General features: G+C 38.8%; 1 protein-coding gene across 3 annotated transcripts in view; it reads right to left on the bottom strand.

Moving 5' to 3' along the window:
- Window positions 1-1,761: 1,761 nt before the first annotated feature.
- Window positions 1,762-27,527, bottom strand: part of PREX2 (phosphatidylinositol-3,4,5-trisphosphate dependent Rac exchange factor 2) — a 291,844-nt gene continuing 266,078 nt past the window's right edge. For 2 of the 3 annotated variants that reach the window (XM_043879148.1, XM_043879147.1), the window contains 3 exons: window positions 22,516-22,618; window positions 14,352-14,419; window positions 1,762-7,307 (listed from right to left, as the gene is read on the bottom strand). In XM_043879148.1, the coding sequence (XP_043735083.1) occupies window positions 7,262-7,307; window positions 14,352-14,419; window positions 22,516-22,618 (217 nt within the window). In that variant the 3' untranslated portion in view covers window positions 1,762-7,261. Of the gene's footprint in view, window positions 7,308-8,357; window positions 8,468-14,351; window positions 14,420-22,515; window positions 22,619-27,527 lie in introns of all 3 variants that reach the window. The other variant, XR_006336296.1, reaches the window with a different exon arrangement.

The following is a 27,527-nucleotide window of genomic DNA, read 5'->3' as shown; positions in this document are numbered from 1 at the left end:
GTTTTCCCACTTTGTGCCCCACTGAATTCCAAGAAAATAGCAAATCTTCTATGAAACACGTCCTCTCTTCTAGTAAGTTGTGAAACACATCACCTCTCTCTTCCGAAGTTGTGATTTTTATAAGTATATTAAAAGGTCAGAGAAGTCTATGATAAAGAAAATCTGTTTGAGTCTGTGTTTCTTAAAATCAATTTTGACCACAAAATACATTTTGTATGTGTGTCTAACAGCAACCTAATAGCGACTCTGGAACACCAGTGTCTGGACTGCTGCTCTAAAACAAATAACCTCTATTTGTTCATTCCAGTTTTTCTTATTACTGTATTAAACTTGCAATCTCAATATAACAGCAGTCTCCAAAAGGTAAAATGTAGTTATTGATTTTTGTTTCCTCCAATGATTATTTCCTTCCACTTTTCTGAGGTGGTGTATATAGTCAACAGCATACAAGTTTTTCAAACTCCTCACTGGGATTTCATAATTTTTTATTATTGTTATTAACTAGATGTCTCAATTTTCTTCCCTGTAAAATGTCCAGACTTCTTAGCCTGGCACTGAGACACCTATACCATCCAGATTCAACCTTCTTTTCAATCCATATCTCTCTCTAATCACATCCGTAAATTTTTTTTTTTTGTATATAAAGAAATTTATAATTTAATAATAAAAAGCAACAAGCTCAATAAAAATATGCAAGCATCTAAATAGATAATTCATTCAAATCATTATTTGTGAATGTTGCTCTGTCATGTCTGACTCTTTGTGACACAGAATTCTCCAGGCTAAAATACTGGAGTGGGTAGTCTTTTCCTTCTCCAGGGGATCTTCTCAACTCAGGTATCGAACCAAGGTCTCCCACATTGCAGGCAGATTCTTTACCATCTGTGCTACCAGGGAAGCCCCAAAATCATTTATATTAACAGCCAAAAGCTCAGGTAAAATGTTCAGCATTATTAGTTATCATATTCACAAGTCTTCATCCTCTATCCAAACTAATTTACTCACCATCTTACCAAAATATCTGGCACATTTGCATCTCAGTACAAGCTATTCTTGTTACAAGGCTGCGTCCACTTCTTCTGTTGCTTAATCTTACACATTCTGAACACTGACCTGGCCAACTTTCATTGTTTTTGTGTTTTCTGGTTAGCCTTCCCCTTCTAGAACTGTAAACTCCACATGAGCAATAGCCATATATGTTTCTAAGGACTAATTATCCAGCTTAGCTCAGAACCTGTTAAGAAATTTCTAGATCCCCAATAAAGAGATGTTGGGTTGAATCTAAATTACTTGTATTTCTACAGTACATATTTCTCATTGTCCTACCCCTCATTTTGTATTAATGTGTAGTGCCTTTTTTTGGTAATTACCATTTTAGTTTGTGCACTATGATAATCATTTATATTACCAAGTTCTTTAACTGTAGAGTCTGGGAATTATATGCATTTATAACACCCTCAGCAACCATGGTAAGGGCTTATCCACAACAGGTACTGAATAAACCTTGATAGACTGGCTCGTTAATTCAAGGAACACACAGTCTCTTTCCATGAAGCTTTCCTGCCCCTATTTAGCTTCTTTTCCTAGCAGTTACTATCTCTGCAACTCACTTTAGTTAATATTTGTAGATTTGTTTCATATGTTTATCAAAGTTTCGTCTATTGAGCTTGTGAATTCTTAAACGATGAAAAGCTCTGTTTCATGCATATTTTAAACAGGTGAAAACATAACAAGAATTGATTAAATGGATAGAAACTGAAATGGTCATACTACATTTCACTTTATTATTTTTTGACACATGATACAATGTTACTACTCTAGTCTTTTATGCAGACAAAAATAAATGATATAAAATACATGATACACTTGATTATTTTATCCATGCACAAAATACTGAGAGATTCAAACTATGTTACATGTATATTTTACAAAGGGAAAAACACACTACTATAATAACATTCATATGACATTTGTCATTAAAATTTGGGTGTTATACAATGTTAAATATGGATATATTCAAAAGAATCACTATTTATAGAACCCACTTGATATTTTAATGTTTAAAATAATGAATACTGTGTAAATGCATACTTATAAAAATATTTTTAAACAAAAAAGCTATGTTCTACTCATTTACCTGGCAGTTACAAAAATATATATTCGTCTGAAACTCTAGTAAATTTGTTTGAGGGATTAGATACTTAAGTTTAAATGTATGCTTTCTAGAGCATTTTATCAACTTAGTATTCTTGAAATCATACAATATAGGTATCTACATGGTATTAGAGTAAGTTTGCATTACAAATAACATCACTACAGGAAAAAGACACAAAGGAGATTAACGCGGAGGAGACACTGAGAAGATTTTTGAACCAAATACATGCAACGCATAAAGGCAGCCCACCAACTGTGCCTTTGACAAAGTGAATTCTCAAACACGTTTGTTGAATGACACATGAGTGGATAATATTTATTCTGTAATTTGACCCCAAATGAGCTGTCCAAAGCTTTCTATTTCTACTAGAACTATCATTTAAGAATTCAATAATTTTGTTCTTAATCAACTACCTCTGATGGCAAAGCCAGATCAATAGACTCCAGACTAAGTAGCAGACTAGTGCCAGTGATCAAAAGATGGCCTACCAGGGACACTTACGGCATATTTAGACACATATTCAATATACCAAACCACTTCATATTTCATACCTTCATACTAAATAAGACAGAAGAATCTAAGTCATTCTTATAATGTATTATCATAAAAACAAAACATTATAAATATTAATATATGTATATAAAATATATATTTATCTCTTAGTAAACCTAGTAGACTTCAGAAATGTCTTCTCAATGAGAAGCAAACTATCCTGAGTGAAGGAGGTCAAGCACAACTTGGCAATATGAACGCTGAGATTACTGTTAAAAGCAAAACTTATTTTTCGAAAACAAAAGACTAACCATAATAACGACTATGGAATCACAGCACCTTCAAAGGTTGTGGCCACTGTATGTAAAAGGGATCAGCCTGAGCCCACCCTTGGTCCAGACACCTGCCGGAAGCTTATCCCAACTTGTCTGCTTCATAAAGAATGAAACTTTTCTGAGGCTCATCTCTAAATGTGGAAAGCTTTATAAAATACAGAATATTTTTCTTAATCAAGGTTCAGATTGTCCTAAACCATTTCCAAAATTTTTGTCTTCATACTTACATAGGACAACTGACAATTCATTCAGCAAATCGATTAATATATACACCTGTTAATGAAATAACTGCTACTAATGTTGGGATCATAACTGAACTATCATTTTGTATGATAATTCACTTAAAAAAGCCTTTAAAAATTAAACATAAATTTTAAAATTCAGAAGCAATTTAATCACATGCTAAAGGTTAGTTTCACTATTTGTAAATTCAGCTAGTGAAGAAAATCTAAAAATTACCTTTAAAGTAAAAGGTAAATGAAAATGACTTAAGATTAGTCATTTTAAATTTCAACTTTATGTTTTACTGAATACATAGGTGAATAAAAATATGCCTTCTATTCTACACTGAACCATGCTACATAGGAACTATATGAACTAATGAAAGAGTAGTGTTTTAATTACAAATTTATTATTTTCAAATACATACAGTAACTCAAAGGAATGCTTCCAAGTCAGTAAAATTAGTTTTGCTGGTAGAATGTGTCCAAAGAGTAGAAAATAGTTTGTTTTCCTAAATGACTTAATATGCCACTCAGGATTTTTTTACCCATTCATTTTCTTGGCTTTTACAGTTAGTGCCAAGGTCAGTATCATGCTGTTCTGAATTCATCACAAAATTTAAATTAATAGAGTCAGAACCAATATCATTACAATGTCATATGTTATAATATCATGAGAAATTAATCTAACTTCAATAAATTGAACATTGTTGCTGCAAGAAGAGTGGCCGTTGAACGCACAGGGAATCTAAATCACTAGAAGAATGTGATTTGAAAAGACAGAAAATAGTATGAGACTCCTAAGATGGGGATACTGGTTCATAAAATAAAGCTTAGATTCTAAATTCAACATTATATATCCAGTATAAGTAAAACCAGTACAAAAGTTCTTTCCTTCCTCCCTCCCTCCCTTCCCCATCCCTCTTTATTTCCTTTGTTCTTTCTGTCTTCCATTCTTTTTCATTAAATGTAATGGAAATAGGTGTAAAATTCTAGTCTCCTCAAATTACTCATACCTTTAATATTAATTTTTAATATTTAGTAAGAAAACTTTGTAAGGTACAATGGAAGGTTTCAGATTTCTTGACCACGATTTACTAGTTAACAAGTATTTATGGAAAAAAAAACAAGTATTAATGAATCAGTCCCATATTAAGAACCAAAATTTCTAGGCGTGACCTCCCATTTTAGGTGGAGACAGGCAGAGGTCCACACTTATCTGCAAAGTTGGGAAAACCTGGAAGAACTGTTAGCAGGCTTTTGTAACGTTTAAAGGTACACTGGCTGCAGAAGAGTATGTGAGCATTTAGATAAACCCATTCTAAAAACTCAAGGCCAGTCTATGGTCATATCAAGGCCAATCTATGGTCATACCACCCTGAACATGCCCGAGCTTGCATAAAAGCTCAAGGTCAATCGAATGTCCACTGTCACGCAGGGGTACATCGTGGTGTTGAAGAGTTGTCCTTATTCATTCAATCACACGATTTTTCGCTGTCACCACTGTTTTGGAATCAGTCAGATTTTATATAATGTACTATGCAACACTTTTAAAACATATCTAAAACTATTTTCTTTAATTATGAAGAATAGATCATGTCTTTTCAGATTGCAATAGCATTAGGTTACTTCATAATGTCTATCCAGAATGGCAAAATGTCTAGCATATCCTGTGATTTTTATATATTTAGAGGCACTTTATATGTTTTCATTCACTTTTTTCTCAATATAACACATATAATGTAATGGCCCACACCACACAGAACTCCAACTTTACTAACAAATAACTGGCAGTATTATAACATTTCCTATATTAATAAGGGAAAGTAACACAATGTATTAAGAAGGCAGACTTCCTAGGCTCAGATCCTGGTTCTACCACTTATTGGCCATGTGATCCTGGGCAAGTCACTGAACCATTCTTTGCTTCAGTTCCTCAACCATAAAACAGGGGTGACGCTAAGAATATCACCTCAAAGCATCATTATGAGGATTAATGAAGCAATAACAAGAAACTACGGCAAAGGACCTGGAGGTATTGCTTGGCACAGAGAAATTACTTAGGTTTTAGCTACAGTTTTCATTACAATAAAAAAATCACAGTGATTGATGGCAACATGTCATCACTAACTTTTGAGCTTTTATTAAGTGCCAAGCATTGATAGATGGTACACTTACACCATGTTTAACCCTTAAAATAGTATTAAGTACATTCTATTATATAGAGGTTCAATCTTAAAGTATGCTAATTTATAAATACTACAATAGCAGATAATTTCTCCTATGAAATACAAAGTATGACTGAAATGTTTAAGTGGCCTCTTCATACCTTTAACAAGGAATACGGCTTTCAGGGTGGTGATCAGAGAACAGTAATGACAACATGAAAAGTACTTGCTAGTTAATCAGTTTTGCTCACTCATTATTCCCATGTTAAATGTAATCAAATTGTCAGTAACAGGAACATCACAGTTTACTAATTTCATGGACCTTCAGAATTACTGGCAATAGTATCAAAAGTGTTAAAGCCCTGAAAATTAAGAACGTATTTAATGTAAATATTTATATTAAGGTTATATCTTCATTAAATTCAAAGTGTTCAACTTTTTTGTCTGAAAACTCTGATGTTGGTTTATTTTTCGTTATAAATATGTACTTATCATGAAAGTCTTCAGTACTTCTATGCGAAATAACATTTATTACCTTGACCAGGACATGAAGACCTCAAACACACATAACAGTGTTTCTGTTATTGAATACACAACTGCTAGTGATGAAGGCTTTTTAATGAGTTTGAAAACTATTATCAAATTTCATAAATTAAAATTTAGTAATGGTGTGTAACTACTTTAGTTATGGAAAGCATTTCATATAGGAAATTAATCTAAATCCACATAAGTATCACAATCACAGCACAGGCATTTAACTGTTTTGAAAATTATAGATTTAAAATCAACATTACGGTTTTCACTATGCTAAGGAAATGTTATTAATATTTTATCAATGGAGACAGATAAACATTATGTAAACTTTAGAACAAAAATAGAATATACTTTGTACTTTCATAAATTATCAAGGTCTCTAACAGTCCTTTGAAATTTCAACAAATAAAGCTTTATTTTCTCATCTTATACATATACTACCTTGATAGAAACACACTCAGTATGGTGTATTCTCTAAGAGTCTGACATCTCATACGAAAGCCTGAATAAGAGTTTTGGGTATCTTTCAAATTTAAAGGTTGAGTTTTTTAATGGTTTATTTTCCCCTGCTTCACCCTAGTCGTCCTCCCAATCCTTCCCAACCCCTGCTTCTCCCCACCCCTGGACACCTACGTCCCAGCTTCAGGACTCATTATCCAAGGAAGCCATGTTCATTTCGGAGATCAAGGACAGCACTGGGTCGCTGGAACACTCCACAAGCAGAAAGCGTCCCTGAAAGCAGCTGGAGGAAGATGCTGCTGGAGGCCTCAGTCAGCATTCTTCTCCTCTACTGAGAAATACTCTTTCTCTTACTGAAAAAGAGTAAAGGATGCTCCTCACCTTTCACCCACAAATGACTTTCTCAGATGCAAGCAGGAGACCGAAAACCTATGAAGCCCAGTCACTGCCGTCTGTCACATTTCTGTGTGATCACCTGGAAAGTGTGGCCAGGTTTCTCCAAGGACAGACTTCTTCAAATGGAAATATCCATAATTACATGCTCCGTTTGGAGAAGATAAAAAGCAAATGCAACATAGTAATTTCAAAAGATGGGAAAGGAGGCACAATGGTTAATGTTTCATCTCGGATCTTTTTTCATATAATCTCCAGGATGAATAATTCATGTTAACACAGAGAGAGATCAGTTTGTGAAGCCGAGTTGTTTGAATGGACATCTATCCATTTCCAGCACAAACATCTAAGTACAAGCTGAACATTAGTTATTTACATCATGATGAAAGAGTTAGAGAAAAAAGTCCATTTCTCTATGTTGAGTGGAGGATGTTTAGCCAGCACGTTCTTTGTCTCATCCAGTGTTCAGAAGCTTCTGCTTGTCTGGTTCCTTGAAGATGCTCCTCATTCCTCTCCAACCGGGGGAGGCGGCTCACATAGCTTGTACAGCCTAGAAAAGGCATGAGAAGGTGTGACAATGACCCAGCACATTGACATCACTTGAGATGTTTTCATTGCTATGACAAATACATTGACAAGAACTTCTTGGTTTGGGAGTCAGTCAAGATCCTATCACGTATTTCACTAAAAATTGCATGCGCGTTAGCAAACTCTAAAATTTTGGTTCTGTTATCACAAAACACCCACGTCTCTTTGCACATCTACATGCCCACTGACTAGGCAATGCGCCCATTTTTACACCAGCTGCTTCTGCTCCAGAGTGTCAATCTGGGTTGCTCACCTTGCTGGTAGCAAAAGTGATGCTCTGAAATCTAGGAGGCATTTAGCATCATATCTATTACGATTATCTTGCAGCAACATAGCATCTCTCTCTTAAGTCATTCCTAACTTTCCAAGTTCTAGATCTCTGCCTCACTTGTACCATCCTGCTGGTGCTGGCAGTTGCTCAAGGCTAGGCTGATGAGACACAGTCCTGAGGCCTGACTCTCAAGGCACAAGGAGCTGGTGTTTCCTACGGAACACCTGCCCAGCTCTGTCCACACTGTCATTCCCTTGTCAACAGAATCAGGTGGAGATTCAAGGGGGCCAAGGAATCCGTCTGAACTGGTGGAGATGCCCCAAGATGCTCTCTTTGCCTCCCAGGTCTAGTTTTCTGAAACCAGACAGCATGCAGACAAAGCTCGGGGCACGGAACCTGGAAGATGATACAAGGTCTACTGCTTCATGTTCTTCTGCATGGTTGACTGTTAACTCCAGAACCAAATGAAGATGGACATAGCTGCTTCAGTAGTGATGCGTGAAGCACGCCCATTATTAAGGCCAAAGCTGAGAGAACAGGTGGGCCTCCCCGGGGGTGCAAATAGTAAAGAACCTGCCTGCAATGAAGACCCAGGTTCAATCCCTGGGTCAGGAAGATCCCCTGGGGAAGGACATGGCAAGTCACTTCAGTATTCTTGCCAGGAGAATTCCATGGACAGAGGAGCCTGGTGGGCTACAGTCCATTGGGTCCCAAAGAGTTGGACACGACTGAGCGACTAACCTTTATACTTTGAGTCAACACCAGCGGATATAATGAAGCTGGTTGTAAGCCTGGAGTCCTCGATAAGAATGTGGCCATGATGGTCCTACTTCAGAGCTTAGTCTGATGCTCTAGAAATATAAGGTGCAGATTTCAACTTTACTCCATTTTACATTCTTTTTTTTTCAGCTACATCACACAGCACGTGAGATCCTAGTTCCCTGACCAGGGCTCAAACCAACACCCCTTATTGGAAGCATGGAGTCTTAACCATTGAACTGCCAGAGAAGTCCAACTTTGCTCTGTGTTAAAAGCACTCCAAACCCAGGGGGTCTCTGTGCTGAGTCACTCTCTTTTACAGATGAAATTAAACACAGTTTAAATGAGCTGCTGACAAATTCAGCAAATTATAAACTTCCTCTCCCTTCAACATTTAATCCCACAGTCATTCAAAATCAAAGGGTGGGGGAGAACGAAAAAGATTTGATATCAAGTTAGAAATCTAGTTAAACAAAATAACTTTCCCATTCTGGAAACCCAGACAAGAAGTAATTGCCTTTGGAGTCCGCAAGGTGTTTAATACTGTACGTGTCATCTCCACGGAAGAAAATGAATGCTGAAATAAGGACATCTCACACTAGAAAAGCTTATTTCATCCTTCCCGGAGCAAAGTATACGTTAAATTGAGCTGATAGACTTCAAAGCTGCTTGTGCAGCTGAAGAATATGGTGTTGCTTCAAACTGCATTCCCAGAGCTGGAATAATAGAATGAAGGGAGCATTCTTCTCTTTCATTTCATTTTATTTCCTGACAGTGCTGCCTAATGAGTGAAAAGGCCTCAAGTAGAACAGGAACAGTCGGTTGGGTGGCAAATGTCCTTCCCCGTGAGGTCTGGGCTGAGAAGTCACCTGCCATTACCTTGGACTGCACGTTTCCACATAATGTGGCTAATGCCACTGTGTAGAGCAGTCTTTGAAAAGACTGCCTCGCAATTTGGAGAAAAGGCTACTCCCTGCATTCACCTAATGAAGTAATAGCTCTGGGTACCGCAGCAGAGCTGGGCACATTCCACTTGGCAGAGGGTTCTTGGAAGGGACTCAGGGTTATCTGAGTCCAGACACATTTGTAATGGAACTTGCAGGCTCTGGGAATTGAGAACAGGCAGATCAGGCGTGGTAGTAAAATGTAATAGGTAAGAACTGGACTTTCACTCTGTGCTGATCTGTTTGCTTTTTGGCATCTAAACAGTGAGGGAATGGAGGCTTTTGTTTGCCTGACATTAGGGCTTTTGCCACATCCTCATGCCACTTGTGCACACCACGGGCCCTACAAGATAAAGATTGGTTTCTAGCTCCACTTTCTTCTTTTCTTGCTGGGCTCAGGCAGCCATCCTGGAGCTGGTATTTCCAGCTCAAATCCAAGGCTGCAGAGAGCAGGATTCTCAAACTTCAGTCTACACAGATCACAGCTTTCATTTTTCAACAAGGCACAAAGAAGAGCTGTGCTAAAGGAGACCACAAAACAGATGAAATTATCAACAATACTCTGTCCCGAAGAACCCACCTGCCAATCAGGAGATGCAAGAGACACAAGTTTGATCCCTGGGTTGGGAAGATCCCCTAGAGAAGGAAATGGCAACCCACCCCAGTATTCTTGCCTGAAGAATCCCATGGATACAAGAGCCTGGTGGGCTACAGTCCATGGGGTCGCAAAGAGTCAGGCATGACTGAGCACGCATGAGCACTACCTGGGCGCTCAGTCCTGGGGCAGCTGCCTCCATTTTATAGACGGAAAAGCTGTCTAAGAAAGGTAAATAACCTAAGTAAGGTCACATGTTAGCAGCCTGGATCCAAAATCATTTTGTGTCTACAAATATGATATAAATATACACAAACTACAATTATGCAAATGAAGAAAATCAAATTTTCATTACACAACACTTGCCAAAGTTATAATGTAATAGAAAATAAGAGCAGTGTGCCATTATCTGGAATGTAATACCTGGTTCTTAGTGAAGATATATTTATTGCTCTGACCAGTCAATGTGTGCTAGTTACAAGGAGGAGGAACCTCGTTTGCATCGTCCACAACAGCATCTCCATGTCCCACTGGGCCTCAGTGTAATATCACCAACTAAGGCTCATCGTCTGTTTCTACACATGCTCTTTTTTTCTTGTATCTACTATCTCAGTGACTAGAACCTTTCACCACCATCATCCAAACCAGAGATCTGGTGGTCATCCTAGAATCTTCCTCTTCACTAACCTCCTACAATGACTAGTAGTGTCCAAAGCATCTGCTGCTTTCAGTCTCCTTTGTCCTCAAATGACTCCTCCTAACGTTGCCAGACATAAACGCTAAAATCCAAATCTTCCAAAAAGAAAGATGGTTTATTCATGGCTCTTTGTTGGCTTCGTGTTACCATGAAAATTCTTCAGTATCTGGCGCAAGTCTTTTCCTGATCCAGCCCCTGCCTATGTCTCCAGCTTCGCTCTGTATCATTCTTAAATCACATTGAATCATCAGTCACAGAAGTCGAGGTGTAGCTGTCAGAATGCGATGTGTTCTCTCAGCACTGGGGTCACTGCATCAGCTCAGGAAGACATCTATTAATTACCATGCTGATGGGGTCAGGAATTCTTTGTGACCTCTCCCCTCCATCCTTGGACTCAGTTATGGGTCTCTTCTATGTTCCCATGGCAATCTGTGCTATTCCTATCATGGTTCTTTATTTAAAAATTGAAATATATATATGCTTTATAACATTGTGTGATTTCAGGGGTACAGCACCATGATTTAGTATATTTCTAGATTTATTCTATTATAGGTTATTACAGTATAAAGGGTATATAATAAATTCCTTGCTGTACAATAAATTCTTGTTGTTTATCTATTAGATATATAGTCTTTGTATCTATTATCTCACACCTTTAATGTGCCCCTTCCCCTTCCCTCTACACTTTGGTAGCCACAGTTTGTTTTCTATGTCTGTGAGTCTGTTTCTGTTTTACATGCAGTTTCATTTGCATTATTTTTTAGATTCCACATACAAGTGACATCACATAGTATTTGATTTATTTCACTCGGCATAATATTCTCTAGGTCCATCCACATGGCTGTAAATGGCAGAATTTTATTCTTTTTTTTTTTTTTTTTAAGAATTTTATTCTTTTTTATGTGCTAAATTGCTTCAGTCATGTCTGGCTCTTTGTGATCCCATGGACTGTAGCCCACCAGGCTCCTCTGTCCATGGGATTCTCCAGGCAAGAATACTAGATTGGGTTGACATTTTCTATCCAGGGATCGAACCCATGTCTCTTGGGTCTCTTGCACTGGCAGGCAGATTCCTTACCACTAGCACCACCTGGGAAGCCCATTCTTTTTAAAGGTTAAGTAGTATTTCATTGTGTGTATGTATACATACATTTACACATTTATACACATATATAATATAGGTACCACATCTTCTGAATTCAGTTAGTTGATTCCAGGTCTTACTACTGTAAACAGAGCTGCTATGAACATTGGGGGTACATGCATCTTCTTGAGTTAGTTTTTTCCTTTTTTCCAGATACCTGCCTGGGGTGAAATTGCTGGATCACACAGTAGTTCAATCTGTGGTTATTTAAGGAACCTCCATACTGTTTTTCATAGTGGCTGCACTGTCATGGTCCTTATCACACACACACTGTATACTATTTTCATTTTATTCAGTTGTTGTTCTCTGACACCTCACTGACGGGTAGAGGGGATTATGTCTTTATCCCTAGCTTTTATCAAAGTGCCTGACATCTACAGTCACACAGCAGAAATTCAATATATGTTTGCTGAGTGAATTTTAAAAAATGAAAGGCAGTGGATGGAGAAAGGAAAGCTGTAATAGAGACTGGTTGGGGATTTGAATCAAATACTATGTCAGTATAGAGACAGCAAAATATCTCTCTGAAGGTGTTTCTAGAAACGTTACCCTTGCCTATGGAGGGCCTGGTCTTGAGAGACAAACGTGTTCTTCAAATCGCTGTCTTTAGGGCAGAAATCCTCGTTCCCAGATGGGGGGATCCCAGGTGCCCTGCAGTCCTTCGCGCCTTCCCTGTGCCCTCACAGAGCACTTCTCACTTTCTCCCTGGCCTTGTGGTGTTTTGCTCTGGCTTCCCTGGTGGCCCAAACAGGAAAGAATCCACCTGCAAAGCAGGAGATGCAGGAGGCCAGGCATGCATGGCATGGCAATTCACTCCAGTATTCTTGTCTGGGAAATCCCATGGACAGAGGAGCCTGGCCTCTTTAACTGAAAGCTCTTTGAGGGCCGGAACCATTTTTATCTCATGCTTGCATTCTCCACCTGGCATAGCAGAGTGCTTTCCATTTCTTAAGTCCTCAATCAGTATTTGTAGAATGAATGAAATCCTCAATAAATATTTGTAGAATGAATGAAAGCATAACTAAAATTGAAAAATTACTCTAGATTTCTCTCTCAGAGCAATTAACCCCTTGTAAAACATGTCCACTTTAGAGCTAGCACGTTTTGTTTTTTTTTTTTTGCTTCAAGTGTTTTAAATGTAACCCAATAAACAAAACAGTGAGCTCATCAGTTTCTTTTCTCATGTTGAGGTTGCACACTGGTTTATTGATCAGAATGCTTAAGTCTCATCCCCTCTGTTCATTAGTGTTTGTAAGTCCCAGATAAGAAGACCTCGCCGAGCCATTATCTTGTTTTCTTCTTGGAATTTTAAAGCTTCACTGGGTTTATTATCCAAATATACTATGGCTGCTAAGGTCCAGGAGAGAGAATGCCTATGTAAAGTGATTCTTCAGCAAGAGAAAGACTTAGACTCTCATTTAATCAACTATGAACAATAACATAAACAAGACTTGAGGATTAAATAGAGTTAGGAGTCAGCATTGAAAATAAATGCAATTAGAACTTGAGGACTACATTCACTTTAAGGGGGAAATAGTTTTCCCTTTTGAAAATACTTCCACTGCACACAGATTTTCAGAATGAAATATAACTTCACAAATGCTGCAGTCATCATTCGCATTCTGGTAACTGCTTTGTAAATAGTAACAAAAAGCGTCTTGTTTGTGACAGCACTCGAAATGCTTGCATTTTGTTAAAATGCAAATGTATACAATCAAATGTAAAAGAAGTTATTTAACTCTGCCCTACTTCAAGGTAGATGGCTGTCTACCCTAATGTCACCAGGAAAATCAAAGGAACATTTCTTTGATGGTTGTTTCCATGTTTCATTTAAAAGTGGATTAGTCCTTTGTCCATAAGTCCTTTCTCATGATGATATGTGTGCTGTGAACATTTGGTAGGATAACGAACAAAAAGCTCATTAATTGATTTATCCATTCACACATTCTCAAAGTCTGTTCAAATATTCTATGTAGGCACTATGATGAGCAATGAATAAAATCCAAAAAGAATCTTCCCTGCCTCTAAAAAACTCATATCCAACTTGGGTAGAAAGACAGGTAACAACATACTGCAGCAAAATCAGAGTTATAACAGATCAATACCCAAGATGCTGTGGGAACACAGAGATAAGAAAACCACAACTTCAAGGAGAAAATGATACCTAACATGAGTTTTGTGGTTATGGAGCAGTTTTTCATAAGACACAATGAGAAAACCCATCACACCAGAGAGAACAGCACACGTGATTGTAGAAGTGTAAGTGGAAATGGCATTTTGGTGGCTTGGCACAGTTGGAACATCTATTTTAGTAGTACCTGGGTGGACTTCTGTTTTTGAATTCAGGATGGAACTTGCAAAACAGAATAATGTTGGTAATGCTACCTCTTAAGTTTGCTTCACCTAAAATTTCATTTAATCGGAGAACATTTACACCTAAGCACATTGAGCCACGGAATGCTTACAAGGCTGATTTCCATGAGTACATTCACTAGTAGACTGGGTGTATCTTGCGGTGGCTGCACAAGCTATGAGGGACACTGTCTGGGACATGGTAGCAAGACCTCTGGGAAGAGCAGACCTGGGGAATCACTCACCTTGGAGCAGATTGTGGAGTCCGGTCTCTGACTCCCAAATTCTTTGCTGTGTTCTGAACTCTTGCTCCCTGAAAGAAATAAGGACAATCACTTCTAATTCTGCATCGTATTAGTAATTATTTAACATACCATGGGCTTCCCTGGTGGCTTAGCTGGTAAAGAATCGACCTGCAATGTGGGAGACCTGGATTCGATTCCTGGGTTGGGTAGATTTCCTGGAGAAGGGAATGGCTACCCACTCCAGTATTCTGGCCTGGAGAATTCCATGGACTATCTAGTCCATGGGGTTGGCAAAGAGTCAGACATGATTGAGTGACTATCATTTTCACTTCACTTTCAACATACCCTTAACATTTGAGTGGAGAGTGTTATTGCAATGATATATTTAACATCAAGAGACACTCAAGAAGGAGAAAGACATCATCGTCTGAGTATTTTCAAAATTAATGCTTTTAAGAATCAAAATAGGGCTTCCTTGGTGGCTCAGTGATAAAGAATCTACCTGCCAGAGTAGGAGACAAGGGTCGATCCCCGATCTGGGAAGATCCCACATGCAGTGGAGCAACCAAGCTTGTGTGTCACAACTATTGAGCTTCTGCTCTAGAGCCCAAGAGCCACAACTACTGGGCCCACAGGCCGCAACTACTGAAACCCCAGCACCCTAGAGCTCATATTCTGCAACAAGAGAAGCCACTGCAATGAGAAGCCAGCACACTACAACTAGAGATCAGCTCCCGCTTGCCAAAACTTAGGAAAAGCCTGAGCAACAACAAAGACCCAGTATAGCCAAAAATAAATAAATACATCAAATTTTAAAAAAGAGTAAAAATACCACTGATACACTGTTCAAAAGGATTGATATTTACTTCAAAAGCCATCTAAATCATTTCAAAATAAGGTTGAATGACAGCTTCCTGTTCACTATCTCATCTATGTCATTATTCAATATTTAAGCAACTAATAGTTAAGACACTGAAAACAGGAAGTGAGCAAGCTAGAAACACCTGCTCTGCACTCCACCACCCCACCCACCCCACCCCGTTTTCCTGGGACAGAAATCACAGTTCTATCACCTGCATGCAGCTTGTTCTGTGCTTAGCTGAATAGCTGGCTGTTTAAAGATTCATAATATTTATCAAGAAAATCTTTCCTTAAATAGTTTAAAGCAGTTTCTAGACAAGGCAGGTGCATGTGGATCTCTAAAATGTATGACTTCTGCCTCAAAGATTATAGTACAAAGACAGTGTGCTTTAGCAATGAAAAAAGTCTTTGCAAATCTGTCGAGTTCAGGAATATTCATTGTTCAGTTCCTAATGGGAATGAGTTACTACAAAGAAGCAAACACCAGAGTTTGGGGCTGAGTATAAATGGAGGAGAGTGATTTTAAAAACCCTGAAACTTTCTCTGCTGCTCCCAGATTCTGACAGATGGGAAAGGAAGAAAGAACAGGAGAAAAGAAAAGAAAGAAAGAAAAATAAAAGAATATATTCTCTCAAAATGGACCAAGTCAAAGAAAGAAAACAGGGAAAAGAGGATGTGTATGGCAAAAAAAAAAAAAAAAACAGATAGGAAGAAATTTAGGAATTGCAACTATGAATTAAAAAAAAATCTCTTTATTTTGAAGGAATTATAGACTTAGAAAAAAGTTTACAAGCAGAACAGAGAGGTCACAAACCTTATGCACTAGGTAAACTCCCTCTAATGTTAACCCTCACTTGGTCCTAGTGTGATGATCAAAACCAGGAAATGTTATTAGCTAAGCTGTACGTCTTATTCACCTTTCCCCATTTTCTCTCACTAATGCCCCCTTTTCATCCCAGAATCTAATCCAGAACCCCATTCTGTCATTATACCTCCGTGGTCTCCCCCAGTCTGGGGCAATTCCTCAGGTTTCCTTGGTCTTTCCTGACCTTAATATTTGGGATGAGTACCGGTCATTCTTTTGCAGAATGTCTCTCAATCTGGGTATGTCAGATGATTAGACAGAAGGCATGTATTTTGGGCAAGAAAATCACAGAAGTGATGTTACATCTTCATAGTCCATCACATCACTGATGCTGATTGTCATCATACATTACGTCACCATAGTATATCTACCAACAAAGCTAGTGGATGTGATGGAATTCCAGTTGAGCTATTTCAAATCCTAAAAGATGATGCTGTGAAAGTGCTGCACTCAGTATGTCAGCAAATTTGGAAAACTCAGCAGTGGCCACAGGACTGGAAAAGGTCAGTTTTCATTCCAATCCCAAAGAAAGGCAATGCCAAAGAATGCTCAAACTACCACACAATTGTACTCATCTCACACGCTAGTAAAGTAATGCTCAAAATCCTTCAAGCCAGACTTCAGCAGTACGTGAACCGTGAACTTCCAGATGTTCAAGCTGGTTTTAGAAAAGGCACAGGAACCAGAGAGCAAATTGCCAACATCTGCTGGATCATCAAAAAAGCAAGAGAGTTCCAGAAAAACATCTATTTCTGCTTTATTGACTATGTCAAAGCCTTTGACTGTGTGGATCACAATAAACTGTGGAAAATTCTGAAAGAGATGGGAATACCAGACCACCTAGCCTGCCTCTTGAGAAACCTGTATGCAGGTCAGGAAGCAAGAGTTGGAACTGGACATGGAACAAAAGACTGGTTCCAAATAGGAAAAGAAGTATGTCAAGGCTGTATATTGTCACCCTGCTTATTTAACTTATATGCAGAGTACATCGTGAGAAACACTGGCTGGAGGAATCACAAACTGGAATCAAGATTGCCAGGAGAAATATCAATAACCTCAGATATGCAGATGACACCACCCTTATGGCAGAAAGTGAAGAAGAAATAAAGAACCTCTTGAAAGTGAAAGAGGAGAGTGAAAAAGTTGGCTTAAAGCTCAACATTCAGAAAACAAAGATCACGGCAACCAGTCCCATCACTTCATGGCAAATAGATGGGGAAACATTGGAACAGTGGCTGACTTTATTTTTTGGGGCTCCAAAATCACTGCAGATGGTGACTGCAGCTATGAAATTAAAAGACACTTACACACTACCCTTATGGCAGAAAGTGAAGAGGAACTAAAAAGCCTCTTGATGAAAGTGAAAGAGGAGAGTGAAAAATTTGGCTTAAAGCTTAACACTGAGAAAACTAAGATCATGGCATCTGGTCCCATCACCTCATGGGAAATAGATGGGGAGACAGTGGAAACAGTGTCAGACTTTATGACTGCAGCCATAAATTAAAAGACGCATACTCCTTGGAAGGAAAGTTATGACCAACCTAGATAGCATATTAAAAAGCAGAGACATTACTTTGCCAACAAAGGTCCGTCTTGTCAAGGCTATGGTTTTTCCAGTGGTCATGTATGGATGTGAGAGTTGGGACTGTGAAGAAAGCTGAGCATCGAAAAATTGATGCTTTGAACTGTGGTGTTGGAGAAGACTTGAGAATCCCTTGGACTGCAAGGAGATCCAACCAGTCCATGCTAAAGGAGATCAGTCCTGGGTGTTCATTGGAAGGACTGATGCTGAAGCTGAAACTTTGGCCACCTCATGAGAAGAGTTGACTCATTGGAAAAGACCGTGATGCTGGGAGGGATTGGGGGCAGGAGGAGAAGGGGACAACAGAGGATGAGATGGCTGGATGGCATCACTGACTCTATGGGCATGGGTTTGGGTAGACTCTGGGAGTTGGTGATGCACAGGGAGGCCTGGTGTGCTGCAATTCATGGGGTCGCAAAGAGTCAGACACGACTGAGCGACTGAACTGTACTGAACTGAACTGAACTGAACTGAACTCCTTGGGAAGGAAAGTTATGACCAACCTAGACAGCATATTCAAAAGCAGAGACATTACTTTGCCAACAAAGGTCCATCTAGTCAAGGCTATGGTTTTTCCAGTAGTCATGTATGGATGTGAGGGTTGGACTACAAAGAAAGCTGAGTGCTAAAGTATTGATGTTTTTGAACTGTGGTGTTGGAGAAGACTTGAGAGTCCATTAGACTACAAAGAAATCCAACCAGTCCATCCTAAAGGAGTTCAGTCCTGGGTGTTCATTGGAAGGACTGATGTTGAAGCTGAAACTCCAATATTTTGGCCATCTGATGCGAAGAGATGACTCATTTGAAAAGACCCTGATGTTGGGAAAGATTGAAGGCAGGAGGAGAAGGGGAAAACAGAGGATGAGATGGTTAGATGGCCTCACCGACTCAATGGACATGAGTTTGAGTAAACTCTGGGAGTTAGTGATGGACAGGGAGGCCTGGCGTGCTGCAGTTCATGGGGTTGCAAACAGTCAGACACAACTGAGCAACTGCACTGAAGTTCTATCTTTTATTTTTCTTCTAACTCAACCAGTTAATGAAAATAATTCTATTAAACGTATATACATAAAATTTGTATGTGAAAACTGTACAGTTTTCCCTCCATATCTTTGGGTTTTGCACCTGTAGGTTTAACCTGCTGTGTCACTGATCCACAGTTGGTTAAATCCATGGATGCAGAACCCATGGGTGTGGAAACCCCTGAAAACAGAAGCCCTTCTGTATTCATTGTGCTCTTGTCATTTTATGTAAGGGATTTGCACATCAGTGGATTTGTCATCTATGGGGGCTTCTGGAACCAAACTGCGGGGGGACGTCTGCACTGCAGTTAGAAATACAGACAAAAAATCATGCTGAAAAGTTTCCTGTTCCTCGGAAGGAATCTAAATATCTTAGAAAATATTATTCAATGGAATATTACTCAGCCATTAAAAAGAATTCATTTGAATCAGTTCTAATGAGATGAATGAAACTGGAGCCCATTATACAGAGTGAAGTAAGCCAGAAAGATAAACACCGATACAGTATACTAATGCATATATATGGAATTTAGAAAGATGGTAACAATAACCCTATATGCAAGACAGAAAAAGAGACACAGATGTAGAGAACAGACTTTTGGACTCTGTGGGAGAAGGCGAGTGTGGGATGATCCGAGAGAATAGCATTGAACCATGTATAATATCAAGGGTGAAACAGATCACCAGTCCAGGTTGGATGCATGAGACAAGTGCTCAGCGCTGACGCACTGGGATGACCCAGAGGGATGGGATGGGGAGGGAGGTGGGAGGGGGGTTCAGGATGGGGAACGCATGTAAATCCATGGCTGATTAATGTTAATGTATGACGAAAACCACTACAATATTGTAAAGTAATTAGCCTCCAACTAATAAAAATAAAAGGAAAAAAATAAAAAGAAAAAAAGAAAATATTATTCATTAATCAGGCGAACTTTCTAACCATTCAGTCTCTTGGAAAGCTGAATCTAAATGGTTGAAAGACAAGGTAATCAGAAAAGTTAGAGAGCTGATTCACACTTGTGTTCTAACTAATCAGATTCCACGTTGGTAAGAATTGGTTTGTGGATTGGATCCCAGACATTAACCCCACTGCCTGGAACTGCAGACACTAGGAAGAGGATTGGCCACAGAAGGAATATCACAAAAGTCTCCTCTGGGACCTGGGCACCCCAATTTCTATAAAGAGAGGGCCCCAGGCTCCATGATCTTTCACAAAGAAGGCACAAATCAGGTTTTTGTCTCAGAACCAGATGTAGCAGAGAAACAAGTTAACGAAAGAAGGAAGCTACCCATCCTCAATGGATTTATTAATAAACCATAGGAGGAAGGAGTGATAAATATTGAAAAATAGCACAGTTGAGAAATAAACTTACAAAGTTCACAATTTTTCAGTCTTTTATATTTTATAAATATATAATAATCCATATCAATAACATACATGTATGTGTTCAGTCGCTAAGTTGTGTCCGACTCTTTGTGACCCCCCGGACTGCAGCATGCCAATTTTTCCTGTCCTTCACTATCTCCTGGAGTTTGCTCAAATTCATGTCCATTGAGCCAGTAATGCTATCTAACCATCTTATCCTCTGTCAGATAAATATATTTAAAAGAGGTTTAAGCCGGTTAAACAACTCATCAAGACCCAGGTAATACTGCTTTTACTTTTCCCATCTGTATTTTATCTATCTTAGTTTCCAGTTATAAGCGGCTAATGGTTTTGATTATTCAAATCCATATAGTAAGAATGTACATGTAGCCAACTCGTAATGACCTCCTTATTGGACTACTCTAAAAAAGGTCAATTATGTCTCCCAGTCTTGTCATAAACCATAATTTTGAGAGGGCTCCTCCAAGAATTATTGCAAAGCTACTGTAACAGCAACACAGTGAAACACACAAGTTATCTGTATGTTTTAGTGCCCAAATCCCAGCCCCGATGTGAATAATCACAAGTTTACTTTGGATCTACTTTTTAAAACCAAATTTGAATATCTACCTGAAAAATCCTTCCAAAACTTGCAGGCTGTTCCATCTGTATTTGCCCTTTTCCAGCTGACCCACACTGAGTCATGTGCTTCTCAGAGATCTGACCTTTACTTAGCAAACCCCTCTTGGACCTTGTGTGATCTTAGTTTTCAATCTTCAGCACTGGGGTTCCCAACCCAAAGCACCAGTGTATTGATATATAGTGTGTACTCTCTGTCCCTCATCTCTAAAGATCCCAGACAGGCACCAGCCTCACTTAAGACTATCTCTATGGATTTTTCTTTTGGTTCAGTTGACATTCTGTAGTGTAATCTTGGGAGCAAACCCATAGGGATTTATATGTTTACCTAAGAGGTATACACTAAGTCTTTAGTAAATAAAGCAGGCACAATTACAAAAGCATAGCTTAAAAATTAAGTCATTCACTATTAATGGATAATTCAAACCAAATCAGCAAGTAGAGAAATTTGTTAAATAAATTTTCTGAAGTAGCCCTAAGAAAAGGTGACGGAATAAAATATAAAATTGATGTCTTTTGACTTCTTTTGTCACCTACAGATTTGTGATTTTATTCGACTAGATTAAGCACATTTTCCTAATAATTGGTACACTGGAGATTAGTGCATTTTTGTTAGCTTTTTAAAGAATCTTAAGGATTCAAAACTAAACGAGCATGCTTAAAATACTATTGAGCCATTGTATAGAAAGTTCAAGTAATTCCCTGGTGGTCCAGTGGTGAGGACTTGGCACTTTAACAGCAGGGACCTGGGATTGTTCCCTGTTTGGGGAACAAAGATGGAGCAAACCACTCGGCCGAGCCAAAAACAAAAAAGGAAGAAAGCTCATTCACTTTGTAAGAGTGTATTCTTTTTTACCTGTGGGTACATCAGTGATCTAAAGACAGTCCAAAGGCTGCTCTTCATCCTCTGAAGGAAAACCTGAGATATGTTCTTTATCTTCAGAATAAAGCACACACTTCTTAGCATGGCGTGGAAGACCCTTCAAGATCTCCCGAAGCAAGCAGAGCCCTCAACTCTGGTTCCTCCTCACCCCTCCCCATTCCTCAGTCTATTACACAGCCTCACTAAATGACTTGTCATTCCCAGAAAATGCCTCAGTCCTTTTATCTGGTACTTTCAGTTCAGTTCAGTCGCTCAGTCATGTCCGACTCTTTGCGACCCCATGAACCGCAGCACGCCAGGCCTCCCTGTCCATCACCAACTCCTGGAGTCCACCCAAACCCACATCCACTGAGTCGGTGATGCCATCCAATCATCTCATCCTGTTGTGCCCTTCTCCTCTTGCCCTCAATCTTTCCCAACATCAGGGTCTTTTCAAATGAGTCATCTCTTCGCATCAGGTGGCCAAAATATTGGAGTTTCAGCTTCAACATCAGTCCTTCCAATGAACACCCAGGACTAATTTCCTTTAGGATGGACTGGTTGGATTTCCTTGCAGTCCAAGGGACTCTCAAGTCTTCTCCAACACCACAGTTCAAAAGCATCAATACTTCAGCACTCAGCTTTCTTTATAGTCCAACTCTCACATCCATACATGTTAACTGGAAAACACAGCCTCAAATCCACTCCTCTCCATTCGCCGGCCACTTCCCTTGCCTCCAAACTGTTACCTCTCAGACATCCCTTTTCCCAGGTTGTCTGAGTTTCCTGGAGAGCCCTCATAGAGATGTCTGGGCTTCTTCTCTGGGAATCAGTATTTCTTGCTCACACTTCCTGAGCCTGGAAAAGGGCCTTCACTTCCAGGCACCTGCCAGATTATGACAAATGAACCAAGGAACCTTCAAGTTCAGGTCCTGAGAAATAACTTCCTGAAACGTGTGAGGCTCACCTGCTTTCGCATCACATCTGTAGCCTGCATGATGTAGCGAGGAGGCAGTCCGTGGCTTCTGGCCAGAATGATGGCCTGCTCCAGGGTCACACTCAGGGTGCACCTGTGGACAAAATCAAGGGCAAGTCAGACCTCACCAGTAACTGTTAATGCTCTTTAAGACAGCTGGGGTTGCCAATGAAAGGTGGAACACTAATGCCTCCTGGGAGAAGTACTCATTTTTCCCTGGGTATCTATCTCCCATGTACTCATGAGGCATGCATGCTAATAAACTTCTATTTGTTTTTCTCTTGTTAATCTGTCTCTATTATAGGAGTCTCAGCTAAGAAGTCAGAAGAGTAGAGGGAAAGTTATTTTTCCTCCTCTCTTCCATGAATTTCAAAATCAAATTCAAAGCAGCCAAATTCAAAGCAACTCGACAATGAACCATTTATTTTTCTATGTAGAACACCTGTTTAAAAATAGCTGTTAGAGGTACACTACTGGGGTCCTAAATTAAGTATTTGCATTTAAAACAAACCCATAATGAATTCTCTTTAGGAGGGAGCTTATACATAGAAATTTTAAGTAAGTAGAATTAATAAGCTTTCTTATCAGATATTATTCTTTACTGATGTTTCATGTACTTTAAAGGAAATGACTCACTAATACTCTTCACTCATGTCCACATTTTCATGATTAATAGACTTATGCTGATTTATATATGATATTTTAGAAAAAAGTGAAATTAATATTCACTGAGGTCAGAATTTTTTTTAAAGATGTTCCTTGAACACAATCTAACAAGACTGTAAACTTTTGAAAAGGACTCCTAATGAGTTATTCAGGAATGTGGTGCCCAGAACAGACTGAGAAAATTCACAATTTAGTCTTGAATTCAGTGATTGGTGAGCCTTGGTCCTCTTCCTTTCCTTTAAGGCCTTTCTTTCACTTCTTCCACATTTTTCTCTATAGCAACTCTGAGGGAGCTATGAACCCTCTATGCTTGTTCATATTTTCAAGTCTCTGAATTGTTTTTTAGTGGTACCTTCTGCACACATTTCATAAAAATGCTACTTTTAGATGTTTGTCCTAACATCTATATTAGTGGATTTTGTTTCATTTTTACATTGATACTTATTGTTTTTCTCTCCACTTTTACATTTACCTCCCTGTGGTTTGGTGCTTTACATGTGCATTTTTCTAGATCTGTTTAGAATTTCCCATAAATTAAAGTTCTACAGTGCAACTGCTTATATGTGATGAATATCTAGGTCATTTATCCATGTTTGTGAGGCTATACCACAGGAGCCCCGTACACCTGGTAGGTTCAGATACTGATAAATTACGAAAAAGGAGAAAGGGACTTGAAACATTACTGCTGAAATTTTAGAAAGAATCTGACAAAACACAGCCATATTATTAGACATAGTTGTACTCTAGGGAGAAATATGATCAGTTCCATTGGCTGTTAAATGACGTGAAAAGCAGTTTTCTTATTAACATTACAAAGAACTCTTTAGCATTAAGAACACATATTAAAATGGGCTGAAGTTTTATAATTAGCCTCTATATTACAGTATGAGCTTCTTTGATGGTGCAGATAGTGAAGAATCTGCCTGCAATGCAGGAGACCCATGTTTGATCGTTGGGTCGGGAAGATGCCCTGGAGAAGGGGAGAAGGGATTGGCTACACAGTCCAGTATATGATGTTTATAAATATTCAGTGTACAAGTTTGATAATAATATATAATTGTTGTTTTACATGTACCTCCATACACATGCCAATGAAACCCAAGAGCTATAATTGAGAGTTCATGTTTAAAAAGAATCAATTTTTACAAAGCATTTAATTGTCAGCTTACTCAACACACAACATAACCTTTTTCTCCTTCTTAAGGTCTCCTGTACTCCAATTTTAAGTCCTTATTGATCCTAACATTTTAATCAATAATGTTCATTACACCAGCTGAATGAAGCTAAGAAAAAAATCTTTATCTTTTTCTAATCACACTGAAATATGTCTTTGCTTCCTGATAAAGGCTGACTTACCCTCCTCAACCTATAACAAACACTCACTTATTGTGGAGGACTTTCAACAGGCAGCTTGTATTATCCACTTTCTTAATCTTTTTAAACTGATTTATTTCTCTCTACATCAAGCTGTCGTAAACAACAGTACAGCAGCAAATTATCTGCCAGAGACTTTAAAAGGCTTTACTGTAATTTCCCAATCAATCAACATGGGCAGTAACACGCTCTTGAGCAGGGTCCCTCAAAGAGTCACATCTTTAAAACCAATCATGTGCATGCATGACTGTGTGCTAAGTCATTTCAAGCATGTCTGACTCTGTGCAATCCTATGGACTGTAGCTGGCCAGGTGCCTCTGTCCAAGGGATTCTCTAGGCAAGAGTACTGGAATGGGTTGCTATGCCTTTCTCCAAGAACCAATCACACACATCATCTAACAGAAAAATCTACCTTAAAAGTAATACATATGTTTTCTTTCACCAGCATGTCAAAACAGGATGCCTTTTCATATTAACCACTGAGTACCTTCCAGTGAGTTTCCAAGATTAATTTGAAATTTTTAAACAGTGAAAATTTTTAAAAGAGCCAGGTCAACATGGGAAATATTGTCTATTTGATTCAGTTTATTTATCCAATGGAAGTCTAGTTTTTCCCTAAAGCATCACAGTTCCATTCTCACAATTAAGCATGTGTAAGAGCGCCCAGCACTAAGCCCACAGCCCTGTGGTCAACACACCATTATTCGCCTCATAGCTTTTTATCTTCTCTCGACTATCTCAATCTGAATGTCAAGTGGAAAAATTCAGCATTTGCAAAAAGCATTTTGATTCTGGCATTCTCTGAAATATTTCCAACCTAGAGTGGCACTTAGTTTTTCGATGATGCATAAATGTATACTCAGAATTGGGCTTTACAAGAGAACACTGCATTTTATAGATACTTCTCTGATTACCAGAGAGTCTGTCCTGCTCACTGGGCAAGAGAAAGAAGGAAGTAGACCAGAGGCGGGGAATCCTGAGCAAAACTCATTCCATATGAGATTCCTTGTCTGAATCTCCAATTTCCTCTCTTAAATTATCTCTGTTTGCACATTAGGGAGTTAAATTAAAATATAAAAACGTGCTAAGTCACTTCAGCCATGTTCGACTCTTTGTGACCCTATGGACTGTAGCTCTCCAGGCTCCTCTGTCCATGGGATTCTCCAGGCAAGAATACTGAGGGGTTGCCATGCCCTCCTCCTGGGGATCTTCCTGACCCAGGGATCAATGGATTCTTTACCATAGTGCCACCTGGGAAGCCCAAAATGTAAATAAATCTAAACAAATCTAAATTTTTACTCCATCCTGGAAAACATGGGTTCTGAACTGTTCAGCTTCTTCTAGTTGCAATATCATTTTTAAAATGTAAACAAATCTTTCCCTGAGAATCACAAAATTAAAAAAAATAAAGGCCACAGTGTAGGTCAAAGTAAAGGCAAATATAACATATACACTGAGGAAAGCTGTTCCATAATTTTTGTAATAAGACATCCAAGTAATAGCTCTGCTTAGGGCATACTCCTGAGAATGTGCACTTGACAGGGCTGTGAAATTATGCAGAAATTGTGCATTCCCCATAGAAAGAAAAAGGAGAGGGTCAATACACCTGTGCATATAATGAATAAATCTTCTTGACATATTTCATATTAAAAATAGATCCACATCACTCAGAGATTTAGCATAGTTTTAATATGAAAAATGTAAGCTATGGCCAATGGGTTCAATTTGATTCGAAAGGCACTTTGATTTAGTGATCTATGGAAGAGTCACAAAGAGGTTCCTTTCTATTCATTCATTCATTCAACAAATATTTTTGAGTGTCTACTTTCTACCTACAAGTGCTGGCAGAAGCAGACTTACTATCAAGCTAAAAAAAGGTTGAATTTAATCTTTTACTATTAAAAACTCAAAAACTTTATTAATGTTATTTAAGACACTTAAACATATATTAACTTTATTACTCTTAGTTAAGACACTTAAGTATTTCAAAAATTTACTCATGATATTTAAAATATGGAGAAGCATGGGCAAAGATATAAAATATATGCTAATATATATTATACCAAAGTAGTGGAGCTATATGCATTTAAGAATAAATCTTAATTTACATGAAACTGAAAAAAAAGGTTGACTTTCAGAGTCCCTTATTTATAGGACCTCTAGCAAACTGTTTACTTAGTCATATGCTCTTACAAATTTGCAAAAGTGAAATGTTCTGACTGCAAACGTTTATGACTACTGACTTTTTATGCCCCAACTTTCCTCTGTCATATTCTGGAATGTTCAAACGGCCATAGTTCTTTCTGGAACTGAGCTAAAGGAAGCAGAGTTAGGGATGTGTTTAGCCTAGGTTTACTGGGACCTACGTATACGATTCAGGCTTCCCAGGTGGCACCAGTAGTAAAGAACCTGCCTGCAATGCAGGAGATATTAAGAGATGCAGGTTCAATTCCTGGGTGGAGAAGATCCCCTGAAGGAGGGCATGGCAACCCACTCCAGTATTCTTGCCTGGAGAATCCCATGGATGGAGGAGCCAGGTGGGCAACAGTCTATAGGGTAGCAAAGAGTCAGAGAGGACTGAAGCGACTTAGCACGCATACATGCGTGAATATGATTCACAGTCACTTACAGTTAGGTTATTACAACATCCTGGTGTAGTAATGGTCTCCAGAGTATTCTTACTGCCCACTGTACAGATTAGGGCTTCCCTTGTGGCTCAGCTGGTATAGAATCCGCCTGCAATGCAGGAGACCTGGATTCAGTCCCTGGGTTGGGAAGATCCCCTGGAGAAGGGAATGGCTACCAACTCCAGTAATCTGGTCTAGAGAATTCCATGGACTGTATGGTCCATGGGGTCACAAAGAGTTGGACATGACTGAGCCACTTTCACTTTCACTGTACAGATTCACCCAAGATTGAAAAGAAGGTGCAGGGCCCAAGGCTGTAATGCAATGTGTTCATAT

This window comes from Cervus elaphus, chromosome 21 (assembly GCF_910594005.1).
Source record: "Cervus elaphus chromosome 21, mCerEla1.1, whole genome shotgun sequence".
Lineage (NCBI taxonomy): Eukaryota > Metazoa > Chordata > Mammalia > Artiodactyla > Cervidae > Cervus > Cervus elaphus.
This window is presented reverse-complemented; position numbering and strand designations above follow the sequence as displayed.